This window comes from Rhea americana, unplaced genomic scaffold (assembly GCF_003343005.1).
Source record: "Rhea americana isolate MKP2758 unplaced genomic scaffold, rheAme1 scaffold_195, whole genome shotgun sequence".
In the NCBI taxonomy this organism is placed as follows: domain Eukaryota; kingdom Metazoa; phylum Chordata; class Aves; order Rheiformes; family Rheidae; genus Rhea; species Rhea americana.
This window is the reverse complement of record NW_028186094.1, coordinates 1388097-1406035: the sequence shown is the minus strand read 5'-3', so window position 1 is coordinate 1406035 and position 17939 is coordinate 1388097. Positions and strand designations below refer to the sequence as shown.

The 17939-nt window shown below is 35.9% G+C and overlaps 1 protein-coding gene across 1 annotated transcript in view; it reads right to left on the bottom strand.

The window, feature by feature from the left end:
- Nucleotides 1-16144, bottom strand: part of HNRNPR (heterogeneous nuclear ribonucleoprotein R) — a 19137-nt gene extending 2993 nt beyond the window's left edge. Inside the window, exons 1-8 of the mRNA XM_085302978.1 lie at nucleotides 15963-16144; nucleotides 13587-13705; nucleotides 13050-13157; nucleotides 12203-12316; nucleotides 5449-5625; nucleotides 2770-2905; nucleotides 1481-1686; nucleotides 687-836 (exon numbers count right to left, since the gene is read on the bottom strand). Of these exons, the coding sequence (XP_085159104.1) occupies nucleotides 687-836; nucleotides 1481-1686; nucleotides 2770-2905; nucleotides 5449-5625; nucleotides 12203-12316; nucleotides 13050-13157; nucleotides 13587-13705; nucleotides 15963-16119 (1167 nt within the window). The 5' untranslated portion in view covers nucleotides 16120-16144. The remainder of the gene's footprint in view (nucleotides 1-686; nucleotides 837-1480; nucleotides 1687-2769; nucleotides 2906-5448; nucleotides 5626-12202; nucleotides 12317-13049; nucleotides 13158-13586; nucleotides 13706-15962) is intronic.
- Nucleotides 16145-17939: the final 1795 nt, after the last annotated feature.

Genomic DNA, 17939 nt, shown 5'->3' with positions numbered 1-17939 from the left:
AAAAATCTAAGTAGGTATTAAAAAAAAAAAAGAGAGAGAGAGAGAGAGAGAGAGGCAGGCAGCGATTTCTATAAAATTCAAGTCCCTGAAATACAAGCAGTAGCGACTACAGAAAAGGATGATTTAGAACTCCTTTGAAGCTCAAAATAATCTTTAATGTTTAAGAATGTGCTTAAATGAAATGCTCTAGGGAGCATGTATGGTTAGAGAAAAGATATGTGTTGAAGGACTTGCTAGTGTCATTCCTCTCTTTCACAAATTACTGCTTGAACTACCTTTCAATTTCTATTCACTATTTTGTCATCCTGAAAACTACACAAAGCCTTTAAATAGGGTCTTTGAGAGACAACTGATACCTTCTGTCAGTGTTTCCTCAGAAAAACTGTCTAGGTTGATTTTTTGCCCCCCCCTTTCTTCTCTAGACTCTCCTGCATTTGTCTAGATCTCTTTTCCAGTCTACTTGTTTGCTACAGTTTTGTCCTTTGAAAGTTTCACATCCTCATAGCTACTGAAATCACAGGAACAAAATCCTTACAATTAAAATTCTTCCAATGGGAACCTTATTAAATGTGCTCTACAGATTATCTCACCAAGTTAAATGTTGCAAAGAAATTCTTAAAAACATTTATAGAAGATAAACTCCTCACATGTAATTCAGCTAGGAGAAAAAAGAATAATCAACCTACCTTCACTGCTGCACCTCTGTCCTCAAAATGAACAAAAGCATAATCCTTCAACTTTTTTACTCTTTCCAGCTTTCCAAATTCAGAAAAGGATTTCTCAAGAATTTCTTCTGTCACAGTAGTGGCCAAGTTTCTTACAAATAAAACTTTCACCTAGTAAAAGATGAGTAAAAAAGTTGCAAACTTTAAAAATTATGCATCAAAAGAAACAAACATTAACTAAAGAGATGTTATTACTCTTCTGTGCATTACTAATTTTTGATTAATCCTGTAAATTCTGTGCCTGCATCCAGAAATTACACCTGCAAGAAATTTCTACATTTTGTCCTTCTACACTTCCCCTCCATGATCAGCAGCATATCCAACACTGATCTGGTTCTGTGATGCCAGAAGTCCCAGGAAAATTTTAGTAATGAACTTCAAGAGCAAAGAGTTATCCCAAAACACATGGAGAAAGAGCATGTCATTCTCTGTGCTGCTCTTCAAGTCATCTCACCCTGCGAAGTGCTCTTTCAAAACATCCACCTACTACTAATTAACAGTAGAAGCAGAATGCTAAGATAAACAGACTTGTGTGCCAATCTGGCAGAATAATTCTGTATACTATTGATTTAAATGTGAATAGCCAGTTAGAACTGTAACACAGTTGATGTGTTACACAGTCAACTGATTTGCAGTACTCAGACCATGCCAGAGCCTAGACTGCTGACTACAAAAAAGCCCTCAAATTGCCTTCAGCTCCCCCAAAACTAGTATTGCTTCCAAAACACAACAGCATCTAATGAAGTTCTAATTACCTTTGCCATGACTTCTGGATCAGGTTCCTCTACTGGGTCAGCCCACTCCACTGTCACAACATTTCCCCAGACTTTTACTTTTCCACTCATCAGGCGTCGTCGAGCTTGTGCTGCTGACTTGTGATCTTCATATTCCAAGAAGCAGAATCCTCGATTCTTCTTTTTATCATCAGGTTGGTGATAGAGGATTACATCCACCAAACCCTCTGAAAAATATGTCTTTAGTATTGGGTTAAAAAAAAAAAAAAAAAAAAAAAAAAAAGCTTACCCCCCCCACTAGATTCTACTCTACAAAATACATATTAGATCATTTTAATACACAGCCTCTGAACTTAACATCTGAAGTGAAAGAAGAAAAAGAGATAGTATGAGAAAATGATGTAAACAAACCAAAATTGGATATCCACATACAACACATTCAATTCACCTACAAACAGGTTACCTAGAAGGTGAAAATCTCCAAAACAGACTTACCTCAAAACTAGGGCCTCCAAGACATCAACACAAACAGTTCACACAGTGACAATTTGCTACAAATTCTTTTATTATCTTTACTTTTGTGAAAAGAGGCCAGCACTACTACATGGTATCTCCCCTGCCTCCAGGGGAAGCTGGAGAGAGTTTCTTCCACATCTCTCTCTCCAACAAGGAGAGAGACAAGGAAATGAACATTCACTTTGTTTTCACCACTTCCCTGCAGTACTTATAAATAGCAACCCTAAAAAAGAAGCAATACATTAAAATTTTCCTATGAGAAGAACAGGTGACCAAGATTTCAACCTCTTGTATAAAGCAGAAGCATCCTTCCAGTAACAAGCTGATTGGTTTCTTCCTACCTGCTGCATATCCTGGGGAACAGTAAGATTCCTTCTACCCTGATTCAGTATCGCCTCTCAGCTGATTTCTTTGTGCTGCTTCCCTGTCATTCTTCAGCACACTTTTTTTTGAGGCTCCTCAAAAGCCTCTCAGACAAGAATACTGTAGATCTGAACACTAAACTAGAACAGATAACTCAGACTTCCACATCTTTTCCAAATTAATTTCCATCTCAAATTATAATCCTACAGTATCAGTAATTTCACAAACAGCAAGACAAACTCAAAACATACACTAGTCCCTTTACACTCCATCACATAGTACATTCGATATATAAAATCTCTACCACAAATAAAAAATGAAATAGTTTTAAATGATATCTGAAAGCATTTGTCACATAGCTGGAACTACAGAAGAGTGACCAAAACAGTAGTTTGGAATCAGTGCAACAAACTTGTTAAGATGCTCTTTACCTGTGACTTTACTGAACTCTTCCAATATGTTTTCCTTGGTCTTGTTCTTTGGAATTGACCCAACAAATAACCTGTTGTTTGCCACAGAGATGCATACTCCAAGGTGYTTCCCCGGACGAATTTCATAGTTGTCACACTGCAAAAATAAGGTGCCATTCATTTGCATTACCCATTACAATATGGGTGAAAAGAACCCCCCAAAAAATCAGTCAGCTATTCTCTTCCGACTCTCTAATCTTTATACATGAACATTGAATTCACATGACAAAACAACTACTACAATTGCAACTTGGTCAGCACTGAATTAGAAGAATATTGGCAAGTTTACATTTTCCACTGAAAATTTTGAATATTCTGTTGAATTGGAAGCTACAGAAATAAACCAATGTACAAGGAACAGGACCTAGATAAAAACTCTAAGGGGTAGACATATTCACATACTGTTCATCTCATACTTGAAAGCTACTTCTAGACAAAAAGGTGGCTTCCTCCTGTATTTGGGCTTAATACTGATCACTGCTGCTATTACTAAAGCACAAATGCATAGCATTACAGATATTGTGAGTACTTCCACTTTTCCAGTTTCTTTTAATTTGATAGGTTCTTAACACAAAGCACATTTGCTCTGCAACAGTCACAAGCCTAAATTATGGTGCGCTTCCTGGTTTCTTCCCCTCCCACTCTTATGCCAGAGGTTTTTTGGATCCTGTAAATAGTACACCTCTACTGTTTTAACTTTCCATAAAAAAATTAAAATACTGTCATTTAGCCTATTCCTTCATATCACACTTCTAGCCACAATAAGACTGCTCTGTGGACAACATTTTTTCATAGATCTTTAAAGACCAGAGAATTCAGCCTTTAAAAAAGTCTACTAGAATTCAAGACGGACATCATCTTTGGCTTAGGTCGAATTTTCAAATGGGCATAAGTCCAATCACCAGCCAGCTTCTGAAAAACCCAATTTTTAAAGAGTAAATTTTCAGCCATTTTTACCTCAGCTGAGACAGTCACACACAAAAAAGCAATATCTTCAATAATTCTTCATGAATATGGAGGTTAAAGCAAAGTTAAAGCAAAGTACCACAAGCTATCAGATAAGATCACGTTAGGGAAGACGAAATGTTTCAGAATTTTGCTTCACACAACACAGTGGTTCACAACACAGTAAAATTTTGCGCTTTAGTGCCATGAAGTTGATCTGAATCTGCCTTTCAAAGTATAGTTCATAAGCCATTTTACACCAAATCAATCCTATTTCCATTAGTACACGCACATCTGAAGTGCAGCATTCACATGGTGTAAAGAAGCAAAAAAACCTTGAAGTTTCAACTTATTTTCAGTGTTGTAAAAAAACACTCGTTTTTCTATTAAGAATTAGCACCAAAAATTGTAAATGTGCTGGGCCCCATTATTTTAGCTCTGCCAGTCTGTAAAAAACAAGTGTGTCCAAGATAATGAACATTAGTAAGGCTGGGGAGAGGAAGGGGTAGAGAAGAAGCTTTTCTCCTTCAAAAGTGGAAGTAACTCAGTATCCATCATTCCTCTTCAGACGCTGAAACCCAAAAGCAATCAGTTTCAAAAGCACACTTCATTAGAGCATGACATTCAAGCAGGTATTATGAAGCAAAGAAAAAAAATAATAATAATAAAAAAMCCCCCAGCACCCTAAGTGGGGAATATACAAATCCTAACCTTAGAGCTCAGTACAACAAATGCAACTGTATCTAGGTACATCAGATATCTGCGGGAAACTAACACTGGAACATTAAGACGCAGTGACTCCTTCWGAAATCATTCCACTGGACTAGTACCACAGCCTGAATTTCTTTATCTTCTTTTTTTTTCAGCTTGAATAGTTGCTTGGGGTTCTCCACATCTCCTTGATTTATCTGAGATCAACTGAATTCTGTTGAAGCAACTGGGTTCCAGCATTTCAATTATTCTGGTTCCAAGTATAAGCATTATTTCACAGYCATATTCAATACTTCGGGATCCACAAATTGATCCACCTAATTCCATTTGCTACTCTTGGGCATATAAAGGCCACGTTACACTGCTATACTGGTAAGTAACTTTGTAAAGTCAGGCCTTAAATATTCACTCTTTAGTGCATTCATTTTAAAATTTCTGGCAGAAAGCATGCTAGCATGTCAACAGCAAGTACAAAACTCATCCATGGCTGACATCTTAGAGACTACTTTCAGAGGCCAGGTTAAGCAAGTCAACCAATCTGATAGCAATCCCTAGAAAAGAAAAACAAGAGGTGGCAATGTGCTTGTCAAACCCTCTAGTCAGGTTTGCATTTGAGCTAACTGCATAACCTGTGAACCATAAAGATGGAAGACATCTAGTTAGAGACCCCTTCACTGGAACAGAAGGAAGACTCAGCATCTCCAACTGGCTCTTTATAGTAAGAAGGTAACACAACTTAAACACAGTGAAACTTAAAGAATATATTTTCAAATTCTAATCAAGTAAACTCTTATCCTAATTACCCAAGGACTCTAACAGATGGAGGGCTACAGTTCTAGAAGTAAAGCTTTATTTGTATTTATGGTACACACTAAAGCAAATTAGGAAATAACTTTTTAAGGAAGTCAAATTCGAGTCTGTCAATGAATGCTTTTAATATGCTTATTGTTTTCATCTTGTGCTATCTGAAAATGAGTTACTCACCAGCTTGACTGCTTCCTGTGCTGCATCTTTACTACAAAASGTAATGAAAGCATAACCTCTGTTTTGACCAGAAAGAGGATCCATCATAAGGCGCAGATCCCAAATGGGACCAGCCTTCTCAAAGAGCGGTACCAACTCATCTTCATACAAGTCTCGGGGGATCTTGCCAACAAAAACCTAAACAAAACAAAACAAAACAAAACAAAAAAAAAGAAGAGGACACTTAACTAGATTTTGCAAAAATACAAACTTGCTTTTAATGTTTGAAAGTTCCTTGGAAAGTAAGTACACTGCTGCATAAACCAGCACAGCAGAAACACCGTAGAACTAACTGTGGACAGTATTATTGTATCTCCWACCAAGTCTTCTAAACCTCCCACTTACAGTAAGTGCTAGGTTCTGCATATGAAAAATGTGGTTTTGTTATTTTCAATTAGAAGGTCAAATTTCTACAACTGAAAAGGCAAATGGGCCTTACCTGGTTATAATATTGGCAATTAAGAACAAAAATCTTACAGATTAWCTAAGGTATCCTATATTACCCCAGGCCAAAGCACTTCCTCGTTCTTGCAGTTTTCCCAAATCGCTTTCTAGTCCAGTCTTGATTAGAAAATTACAGASATGGAGAAGTCTACAAACATCCTTAGTAAGTTGCCCCAATGGTCATTTTCACTTTTAATATACACTGTAATATTATTTCTAGTCTGGATTTCTATTTCAACTTACACCAACTGAATCTTATCATATTTGTCTGAGAAAATCTGGAGTCCTCATATTTTTGTTCCTTATGTAGAGCGATGACTATTCACGTTCGTTCAAGTGTTTGTTAAGGAGTTTAATCGGTTCAGCTGAGGTCTCACTAGAAAAGATTTTTTCAATTGTTTAAACACTGTAGCTCTTCTCTGAATTCTCAATATCTTTGAACTGCTGATACAAATAAATTTTGCAAAAATCCTAGTTAGATCAAATTCTACTCATTTTAAATCATAGGCTCTTCAAGTGACTCTTTCCTACAGCAGGAATCTTGTTACCATGTCTGCCAAAGATGGATCATTTTAAGAGTTGGTAGCACTGAAAATATGGAAGTTCTCTTTAGCTCAAGAGTAGGAAGGACTTTACAGATTATTTTGGATAATTCAGTTTTCTAAAACATTTTAATCAAAACTTGCAAAATACACTTTTATCTACCTAAATTAGAGATAAACTATTAATAATTTCCCCACTATAYCACATAGGTTTTTACTCAATTGTAGTACTACCAATTTTACCCAAGCTTCTCTCCAAGCTGACTGAAGACGCACCTAACTTTTTTCTTCTAAAATGTAGTCTAGATAGAGCTTCTCACTGTATGTTTTTAAAGATTAGTTTGGACAACGCAGTTTACCAAGGCAAAGTAGAGTTTATTCTTATTTTTGCACATTTTAGTTTTAGCTGTATCATCTAAACATGAGCTAGGCTTCTTAACTTCAAACATTAGTCATACTGAAACAACTTAGTAGAAGCCAACCTTTCTCATCTAGGCAAAGCCTTGCCAATAATCACATCCTGTACTGAAGACTTGGCAGATAACACCAAAACTGAAAGTTCTCAAAATACCCTCATAGGTTTGTTCATATTGATGCTTATGAGGAGAATATCATGATTCCAATAAAAGAAAAAGCAGAATACAAGTTATTTTCCTCATAGGAAAGCTAGAGCCTTTAGATGTTTACGTTACATCTTCCCGAGACTCATTTTTCAGAGATTCGGTTTCTAAAACATTTTTTTCACATAACTTAGGCTCTCAGTTCACTGAACACCAACTGGCCAAGCATTATTTGCTATAGGGGAAAAAGGAATGGATCTCTCATACTGAACAAAAATTTAATGCTAGAGCCAGGAAGCCTTTCTGAAGAAAGGCTAAAATCGTTTCAAGAAATGTTTCTATTGTCATTACATTACTGTCAGGAGCAATTCATTCCAAATCCCATATGCAAAGTTGAAAGACAAAAAATGTTACCTTCACGGAAGTGCACAAAACAGGAACTGCAACTGGCTACTAAGGCAGTGAGATGTCAACAGAACAGTCAAACTGAAAGTGTTTAAGTTAGTTAAACATAAAAAGTCCACACTAAATTCTTTGCTTCAGACTTCACAGTCACTGAACAGAAACTGAAGCTGATGGGCCAAATACTCTGCATTAGAAAGAAATAACCCTACTCCAAAAAAAAAAAAAAAACTACTTTTCCAGCTATTTACCTTCCTTAAAGTTTCTCCATTTCCTTGTTTCCTTCTTGTCTCTTTGGTTCATTCTCTAAACTGAGTATTATTCTCTCTACAAATTTAAGACCACAATCAAAGCTGTAAGATTGCTATTAAAATTCAGTTCAACTGCTAATAAATTTCAATTCTGGTAATACACTCCAGGAACTGGGATGAACAACAGAATTAAAGATTTCATTTGAATAGACTGGTATCTGACCTATATTCTAGAGTAATTTCACATCTGTACTGGGAGGACTAAATGTTTCTACGGGATAAATGATAATTCTGAAGTGAATTCACTCTGAACCTGCAAGCTTTATATACTAACTATATGATCAATACTAGACATGACAAATGCCGTGTAGATATCTTGGAAGAGCCTGAAGAAACATCCGCAATAAACTTCCTTAGGTACACTGGTAAGTTTGCAGAGTTTCTGAAATACCAAAAAATGTAAATATCAGATGTCTTATTTCATACTGCAATTCCATCACAAAAGTACGGTGGAAAAAAAATTTGAAAATGGGCATTACCAGTGACACAACACAGGTCTGAGCATCACAGTGATGCAACACAGATCTGGTTTAAGTAGTATCAACTGCCTCACCTCTGTGCCTTTGCAGAGATCACTATTAGACTTGCTTTTTCCCATTTTGCTACCTAAAGGAGCTGCAAATCAAAGTCTCCCATTTTATTTCTTTCTTATTACTGTTTTAAATTGAATAAGAAAATTCTTTCAACTAGGAAGAATTTCAATTTGTTTCATGAACAACAGACTTTCCAGGGCATTATTCAGGGATACAAACCACCTCAGCACTCTAGATGACACATCTTTCAATTATTTTAACTGCTGAGCTTTTTTTGTTAACATCCTAAACTAATAAAAATTGTTTTGTTGTAAGAGCTTCTTCAAAACTTCGTCTCCTTGTAATAGTGCTTCATGTTCAGCCAATCTTTTTTAAATGACAGATTTAAATGTCAAATTAGCGTAGGCCACTTGACTGCTTCAATTCATCCAAATATACAGCCTTCATGAAAATAAGGAAATTAACAGAAATTCTGGTACTTACAGTACAATAACCTTCCAGTGGAAGAGAGGCATCTAAAGGACAAGAGTTTCAAGCTAAACCTCCACATTCTTCCAGTACAAAAGTTACATTCTCTGTGCATTAAACCCAGCAAAACCTCTCTCTAGTTCAACTCCTGCTGAGTTTATTACACCATGCTTCTTAAGTTAGAGAATTATATCATCTGAGTTTTCCCATTCAATTTACTATTGACAAATGAATTTTACTTACTGCAACATCCACAGCATATAAGATAACATTTTCCATCTGACAAGTTAACCTCACAACCATTCTCTGACTTTTCACAAATTCTGACCATGCATCCATATAGGGTCAGATGCAATACCACTTTACCATTCATAGAGCTAAAAGTAATTCTGCATTTTTGCCAAAGACATTCAAAGTTCATGGTCATCATAGATTTATCTAATAAGTTTCAGCTCTGAAAAAGACATATGGCCTCAATTTTATACAGCCTAAACTGTTTCATAAATATACAACCTTGTATGTGATTAACTTAGCGTGCATCAAGCAAATAATCATCTATTGGGAAGTAATTTCAAGTTTTCATTTCACATCATTGAAATACACTGAATTAGAAGTCTCTGAAAACTTCAGGATCTAAAGAAAGCAGCACTGTACAAGCCCCTTGAGAATAAGCAATTAGCAGCATTTTCAGATGCAAATGAGAAAGCAAGTATAAGGAGAGACTAGGGAGAAAAAAAATAAAAAGACCACATAACTGTTTCCATTCTCATCTAATGGACACTTTCATGAACATCAAAGTACCAACTTCTTATGACCTAACTATAATCAAAACGCTTTACTTTGTAGCTACAAGTCTTTAAGTTCACACTAAATCCTGTTTCAATTATGTTTGCCTCCAAACTTCCACACAGCTGTAAATACTTTGCCCTTTTAAGTTAAAGAATCACATCCCCAAAAGATCCAGCTGCTATTAAAGCCCACCCACTTGCATATATACATTAGACAGCTTCTCCCACATAATCCTTTCATCAAAACATTCAGTGTGACACTTTTTAAATGTGAATATTTGACATGCTGAACATCCCATGAAGGTTAATTTTCCTACACAGAATATTGAAGCAGATCTTGAAGGAGATTCAGAAGTAGAGTTGCCATGTTATAAAATGCACTTTGATGCTAGAGACTCAAGGCCCAATAGGTTTGTCCTTGGAATTGTAGAAAAGCTGCATCATACTCTGATTTGTCCATCTCCAACTGGCAGTGCAATTTACTTCTTCCATCTACTAGCTTCAAAATCATGGCATATCAATTAGAAGTGGAAACCCTTTCCAAACCTGTACTCCAGTTTCATAAGCAACAGTAACATAGCAGCTCATGATCCTCATCATTCAGTCACAGCCTCCTGTTGATTACCTTACGCCAGCTTTTAGGCTCACAGCGTTCTGTCAGCTGATTAAGCTTTAAATTTTGCTAAAACAGCAGAAAACCCAGCCAGCAAATAAAGGAACAATGAAAAGTACATCTGCCAAACTGACAGGGAAATCTGTCCACAGAAGAGTAGCAAGCATGTATACTCACACTGGAAAGCAGCAAGTCAGAAAAGATAAAAATTGCAGCAGTGCAGCTCCCCAATAAAACGTAGTCTAGAGAGGTACATCACTGCATTTCAGGTTAGCAGACACTTGCAATACTTTTCTTTAGCTAAACCCTTCAGCTAACCCTCTTCTATTAGCTAAGCCCAGAAAACAGAACAGTAAAGTTAGCATTCATGAGCTAAAAAATCATTTCATATACAAACATTTACAGCAGAAAGACTCCATACATTTGTGTAATTTTAAAAAAGTTTACCTAGTGTGCATTTTGTCAAAATTGGTAATAGCATTTGAGTACCCTTAAGAAGAGGTTTGCTATTAATGACATCAGTGACAGTTTTGGCATTAATGTATCTGAGCTGCTGCAAGCTGCGAGAGCTATAACACTCTTCAAAATAAATTGCAGACAAAAGATTCACTGCCACAATCTAAAAGACTCTATCTTATGTCTTTTCCAATATTGCTGAGAAAAATAGGGAAAAGAAGCATTTACGCACCTATAAGACTGGAAGTGCTGAGGATAAGACAGAAGAGGTTGTCATATGCTTAAAAGAAAATAATCTCATGCCATGGAAAACTGTCACACAATAACCTCCAGGAGTTTGAACATGCCTTCCTTGTCTGCTAAACAGTAATACCAGGCTTAAGAGGTTGAGTACTATGTCTTGGAATCCAACAGCAAGAGCTAAGCCTAAATATAATAAAGTATACACCAGTTTAGACAAGGTGTTCAGCACCTCAGCCAGTAAAACTAAGCGGTATTCCTAAAGGAAGCAGTCTCAAAATAATCCTGCAGAACACTAGAATTAAATTAATTTGGTAGAAGTATGGTTTCTGTAAATGGTCAGTTCACTTTTGCTACAGACTCTAATGCTGATTCATCAGAGAAGCATTAATTATCTTAGGGGAATTTCCACAAGTTCCAACAAACTTCCTGCAATTTAAAAGAATAAAACCATACCGCTAGTAGCACAATAAATTAGCCAGCTTCATACTCTTCCCTGTGACTTCCTAAAGATGCTAATCACAGAAAATATCTAGTCATCAATCCAGTATTTTCAGTCACCAGGTATAGCGCATTTAAGTAACGCTTTTTTTTTTTTTTTTATCAGCACATAACAACACTGGCACATAACAAAATTTGTTAAAGACTCATAAACCATTTTCTAGAACACAAAAAAGGCAAAACTTTAAAGGAGAGTCTGTGCAGCTTGTTTTGCAATTTAGGACATGGTTACTGTTGTACTAAGGGCATCTGTAAAGCATGATAGTTTCAGTATCAACAAGCTTCACAGATGTTTCTGTACAGACTGAAGCAAATGCAAATAAACCATTCACTAATAATTAGTGATGTAAGTTGCCCTTTTCAAAACTTTGTATAAGGGTACCTTTACACAATACTGAAAAGTCTTTTTCACATTCAGCACATTGCATGAAATAATCTTTGCTGCTGTCCATCAAATTGTATTTTCATTATGAATAACAGCCAAATACTTGCTAGTTACACTTTTAGATATACAGCTAATACCTACATTAGTCATTTTATTAAGCTATGTTAAGTTGGACCATGAAGTCTGATAATTTAGTGCTCTAATTTATGTTTTAGGAAATTTTGTGTAGCCTTCCCCAGCATCCTCCACCTGCATTTTCCACCAACCTATTATCTTGTTTTCTACAGACTACTCAGAAGCAAGAAACACTTGTTTAAAAAAAAAAAGAAAAAAAAAAACAAAAACAGAAGCACACTTTTCTCTACAATGCTTYAAACTTTCACTTGTAATATAATTTATTTTACAGTATTTCTAATGTATCACTTCACATAAAAATACAAAACTACAATGAGGTTAGTCTACGTATACTAACCTCTGTCCCAATACCAGGCTGAACGCCAGAATATACAGTATCTGGAGGAGGGCCTCCATATTTCCTCTGTCCTGTGGTTACATCCAAAGTATAACCAGTCCTCTCTAGCAAAGCCTGGAGGAAAGTAAAAAAGAAAGAAAAAAAGTCACATTAGTTAGGGGGTAGAGGTAATGAATGTTAAAAAAAAAAAATCAAGAATAAAATAACATTTTCCAAGACAAACGCTTCCTTACTTGCTCATTGCCACACTTTAGAACAAAGCGTGTCTGGATCAAATATAAATGAGATATAAGAAACTACATATAAACAGCAAAATCAGTTTCATATTGACGGAGGTAAATGGAAACAACCAATTTTCTTTTTTCTTGTTTGCTGCTTTACTCTTTAACATTGTGCAAGCACCTTCAACACTCCAAAACACCAAGCAATTTTTTCCCATCTACTTTGTACCTAAGTTTTGCATAACTAAAAAATTCTAACTAACATAGACTCAATCTTCCTGAGCTGTCAATAAGTCTCATACTAATTTTAGAAGCTCATATGAACTCTACATTTTAAGATGAAAATAAATCTTCTCAAGCAGACCTCAWTGTTACGTAAAGACTGTAAAAACAAAGTTTATGCCTTTCTGTAACTGTATAAGACTGGCATTTCAAACAAGGAGACACTCTCTCTTCTGAATTTCTATCTTGCATAAATTTCTTTAAAGCATAAACATGAACACACTTATTCTGGTAATACTGGTGATCTTTAAGGACATCCAAAATTACTTCAGTCTGTGTACAAGTAATACATTAATTCTCTGGTATAGAAAAAAAAATATATATTTTTCCCCGCCAAATGTTACCTTGATCTTTGCTTCATCCGGTCCCTTTGTTGACTCCTGTACTTTGCTTCCTTGTTTCTCTCTTTGCCTGTAGGTCTTCATAACTCCACATAAAAATGCACTTTTGTTCTGTAGATACAATTTATAAAGTAATTCAATTGTGTGTATGAAAAGCCCTGGGAATCCACCGAATCTTACACTCCATACTGTTGAGATCACTGTATCAAGCCAATGCAACAAATAAAATGTCAAAAGAATTCTTTAGAAAATTTCTGAAGGAATTAATTGAACAAACTTATACAACTGAAAAGACTATCAGCTTCCAAGTAGTAGTTTTACCTTATTTGCTCAATAGCACGCTCATTTTACCATCTGAAAGTTTTTGCTTTGCACTCAAATACCTACACATTTAAGGCAATTTTTAACAGGCTTGTTATTTGGGTTTGAAGTATTAGAATATAGGAACACGAATGAATTTTTAAGTAATAATTCTCCTGTGAGTAGTGTCAGGACACTATTTATACTTATGTGCTCATACTCCTGGAGCTCTCACCTTACCTGTACATGCGACAGGTCACTTTCTTTAAACTGCTGTAATACAGAGAGGGCTCCTTCTTCATTAAATTCCCTAAGAGCATCAATTGCTCTTTCATCAAGATCGACATAAGCTACCAACCCTAAAAGTTAAAGATAAAGAAGTTACAGATTTCTATTTAATTTCATACAAACTAAGCACTATGCAGTTTGCTTTTAAAGTCAAACAAGTTACGTTCCATATCAATAGAGAATTATACATTTAATATCAATTACATATTCCTACACAAGCATACGAAAGAACATGAGTACAATGAAAAAGTTAAATTAAAATGTATATACCTAAGCACTAACTGAATTGCAAGATTATACTCCAGTGTAACAGTTTTTGAACATTTGGGAATCAAATCTGCTGCACAATGTTACACATCAGGGTTTGAAATAATGAACTCTGGCTCACTTCTAGTAGATTTATAAATTTCAGTTTCACGCTTCCTTCTCTTGAACAGAGCTGTTCTAAAGTAAACTATTACATGAACATTACATGTATCCTATGTGAAAAAGGAGCCACCTGACTGAGAATTAAACACTTACAAAGCGCTATCYCACAATATATTAGGAAGTAGAATGGTTTATTCACTCTTTCCTCCAGCTTTAGAAAGCAAAAATCAGTGAACTTCTTACGTGTCTATTTTTTTAAAACTTGTTTTGTTGTCCATGCAGTTCAACAGCCAGAATTCAAAAAGGTATTATTTCGAGCCCTGCTATGTACCCAAACAGGCTAATGTTAATTTTACAGGTGCAGTCTCCCCCAAGAAACATCGGACTAGTTCCGAAGCACTTTTTTCAGTTTAAGAATCTTTATGGTTTATTGTTTTTTTGGTAATGTACTTGTGTGTGCTGTGGAGCATGAGAACTGTAGACGTTAAGATTTACACTTTCTAAACCACAGAGTGAAATTTAGGGACAGATAATCAAGAACTCCACACACTTTGCAACAACTCTATCTTCAGAATACACAGATTACTTAACTGCTACTTGAATATAAAAATGCACAGTAGTGCCAAGCCCAAGGACTACATTTCAGAAGTGATCCTGCATATTGGAAGGCACCTGTATGCTTTAGGTAAGACCTCAGCAGATTAAGAAACCCAAAGTTCAGTCCCAAATTTAGCTCTGGTGTCAAAAATAGTTTGTTTCACTGACAAACCCCTGCACAATRCAAATATCTTCAGTTGGTATTAAGGAAATGTGAATAAATGTTGTCAGAAGTTGCTCATGCAACAGAATTATACTAAGTAGTCAGGTTCTGGGCTGAAAAGCTTTAACTCCTTTGAAAACTCCTCACAACACAACATAACTGCAACACAGCTAGAGCCCCACAAGTTCCTCTGCTCAGGTATTTACACCTACTCTCAAACCATCAAGTGCACATTGTCATGATCAAGTTCAAAAGTGCATGTCTACAGCCAATAAAAGCTGGCAAAGGCTTGATGAAGCTCACTGTGTATGACTTCCAAAAGACATCATCCATGTGAGCCAGAATATCACACTGAAGATGGATAAAGTATTGTTTTTGAACTGCCTTAAGTCAGTGGAATTTTGACTCTCTTCAACAAAAACTCATCTTGCCACCAAGGCATTCAAGATAAACACAGGAAGCAGTTCTACTGCATCTTGTATATCTGTTCACAGAACACACTCTAAAGAGGAAAAGAAAGTTTCTGTTTACAGGACAAAATAAGGGCATTACAAAAACAAAATAGAAAAACATTTTTCTATAGAGAAGCCTTCTCTCTGGCACTTGCAGAGACCACTTGCTACCAGCAAGGTATTACTCAAGTTGCTAGATAGCTTAGTCCTAAACTTTGTCAAAAAGCAGTCTGTGTCAAACTGAACACTTCAGTGTAATAACCATCATGGATTCAACTGTCCACTCAGAACTAGAGAGAACACAAAATCCACAGGCAGACTCAATTCAAATGTAGTCCCAGGCAAGACAAGCTAGTTGCTTCCCTAAGTCACCTATCCAGCCTTTCAGGATTTAAGAACCACTGTGAGGAGTTGACAGTAGAAAAGTAAAAGCAAAATGATGATTTGGACTGAAGAAAAAAAAATGTACAGTTTAGTATGCTCAAACACACATCTTTATTTGACAAGGTCTAACAAACTAGTGCTCTGGCCCCTAAAGCAACTAAGATATCACATACAACACTAAGGATGTGTCAAGCAATTAGTCAGTGTCAAACCCAATTTGCCTTTAGGGATGTCAAAGTAGCAAAACATTCAGAGCTACACAGATCAAAAACAATGATTTTTTAAAACCTTAGTCTATAAAAATTTGAAAATGGTATGCCCTCACTTTCATAACCAGTCAGAAACAAGAAATGCATATTATACCTGTCTGAAATATTTCATCAAGTCTCTCTGCCACCTTCTGTGGGAGGCCTGCCTCTATCAGTGTCTTGTAGTGTTCTGTGTGAGTTACACTGGAAGTATCCATTGGTTCTTCCTCTTCTTTTAACTGTACCGCATTACCATTCACCTGATTAGCCATTTTATTATGCTGCTGGAAAAAATTCAGGAGCTATATTACAATAAGCCAGAAATAACTAGTTTGTAGGACAATGCATGATTTATCTAAACTAATTTGTATACATGCTGCAAATGACCTGTATCAAAAGTTTTATTTAATACTTTCTGGATGCAGCTGATCTAAATTTCAAAAGAAAGTACAACCCTTAATACTGTGGAAAATGTACATGGAAGAATTCACATTATTTTTTAAATGTACTTCATGTACATAGCAATGTCTAAACTTTATCTGCTCATTATCAGTAAATTCACTGGTTACCATAGCAGCTGGAAAGTACTGGGATACGATATAACATCCTTTAAAGAAGAATTAGAAGAGCTAGTGCTATTTTCATCTCCCATTTCTCCAGTTTTTAAACAACGATATAAAATTTAGTGAACATATAGCCCTGCAGGGTAGCTTAACACATCAAAATGTCAATACTTGTTTGCTTATTTTCACTTTCTTAGCTTGTTGCCATGTCTTCCTTCAAACCCAACATGTTATATAAAACTAGTCAAACACTTTCTCACAACACTGACAGAACTCAATAAAGAGTAAAAGCTGCACTCTGAAGCACATTGAAATTTCAATCTACTACTGAGCTGTTTCCATGCTTTCAGATTTATTCAAATAGAAACTCTACAAATCACAGCAACTTTTTAAAAATCTATAACTTACTGGTTTAAAAGGAAGCCATGACTGCAGCATCTTGAGTTCTCATATACGTTAAAAAAAAAACTTGATGCAAGAATTAACAAACTGATCGCAAATATGTGCACTGGGAAAGTGCACAACTATCTTCTCAGACAATTCTGGTGGGCTCTGCCCAATTGATTAAAAACAGTTTCAATTTCCCAATTAGCCAGCCAACAGATATATAGTACTCTTAAATAAAAAGGCTGACAAGAGGCAATTCAACTACCCAGCAGAGAACATTACGATGACCARTTCTTAAGTTCAGAAATGAAATGAGGCTCAGACTTTAAAAGATAGGGAAGAAGTAAACGATCAGCAGTGAAAATGATAACCAGAGGGGTATATGCAGCATGGTAGGAGCAACGCAGTAAGTACTGGAATACAGATATGAAGACGATTCAAGAACAGTTTTTTTAGAACGCTGAAGCCTCAAGCTATTTACTATGCTAAATAGTTCTACTGCAGAACAAGCCTCCAAAAATAACCACACCTAAACCAGTCACTTTGTACATTCATCCCTTCTAAACTAAAGCTAATGAACTGTTTGGGTGAAGATTTGCAAGCTGCAGGAAGGACAGAGAGAGAGAGAGAGAGAGAGAGAGAGAGAGAGAGAAAGAGAGAGAGAGAGAGAACAAAAAACTTTTTTCCCCAGACAGGAAAGTAGTGGATTTTTCTAAAACTATATTGACTTGAAGGGCAACTTTAGAATGCCATAACAGAACCTAATGGTATTTTTCTATCAGATGTCACTCTCCAATATGCAAATGGAAAGAAAAGATACAAAGTYTTCTGTAGCTACATGGCACACGCATATATTTACGTATGTATTCACATACACACACACAAAGTACGTGCATACACACATACACAGGCATCCCATTTTTTGACCAGGAGAAATTGCTTTCCAACCAAATCACTTTAGTTAGAAACTGAAAATTACTTACTTAAAAGCAACCATGACTATATGCTAATTACAGGAAGAAAAAACACTATCTGAAGACTACAATCCTGATTAGAAGTGTTAACCGAACTCTCAAAACACTAAATCAACATAAAGTTTCTATAGATACAGATAGAAAAATCAGCGAAAACAAAATCAGCTA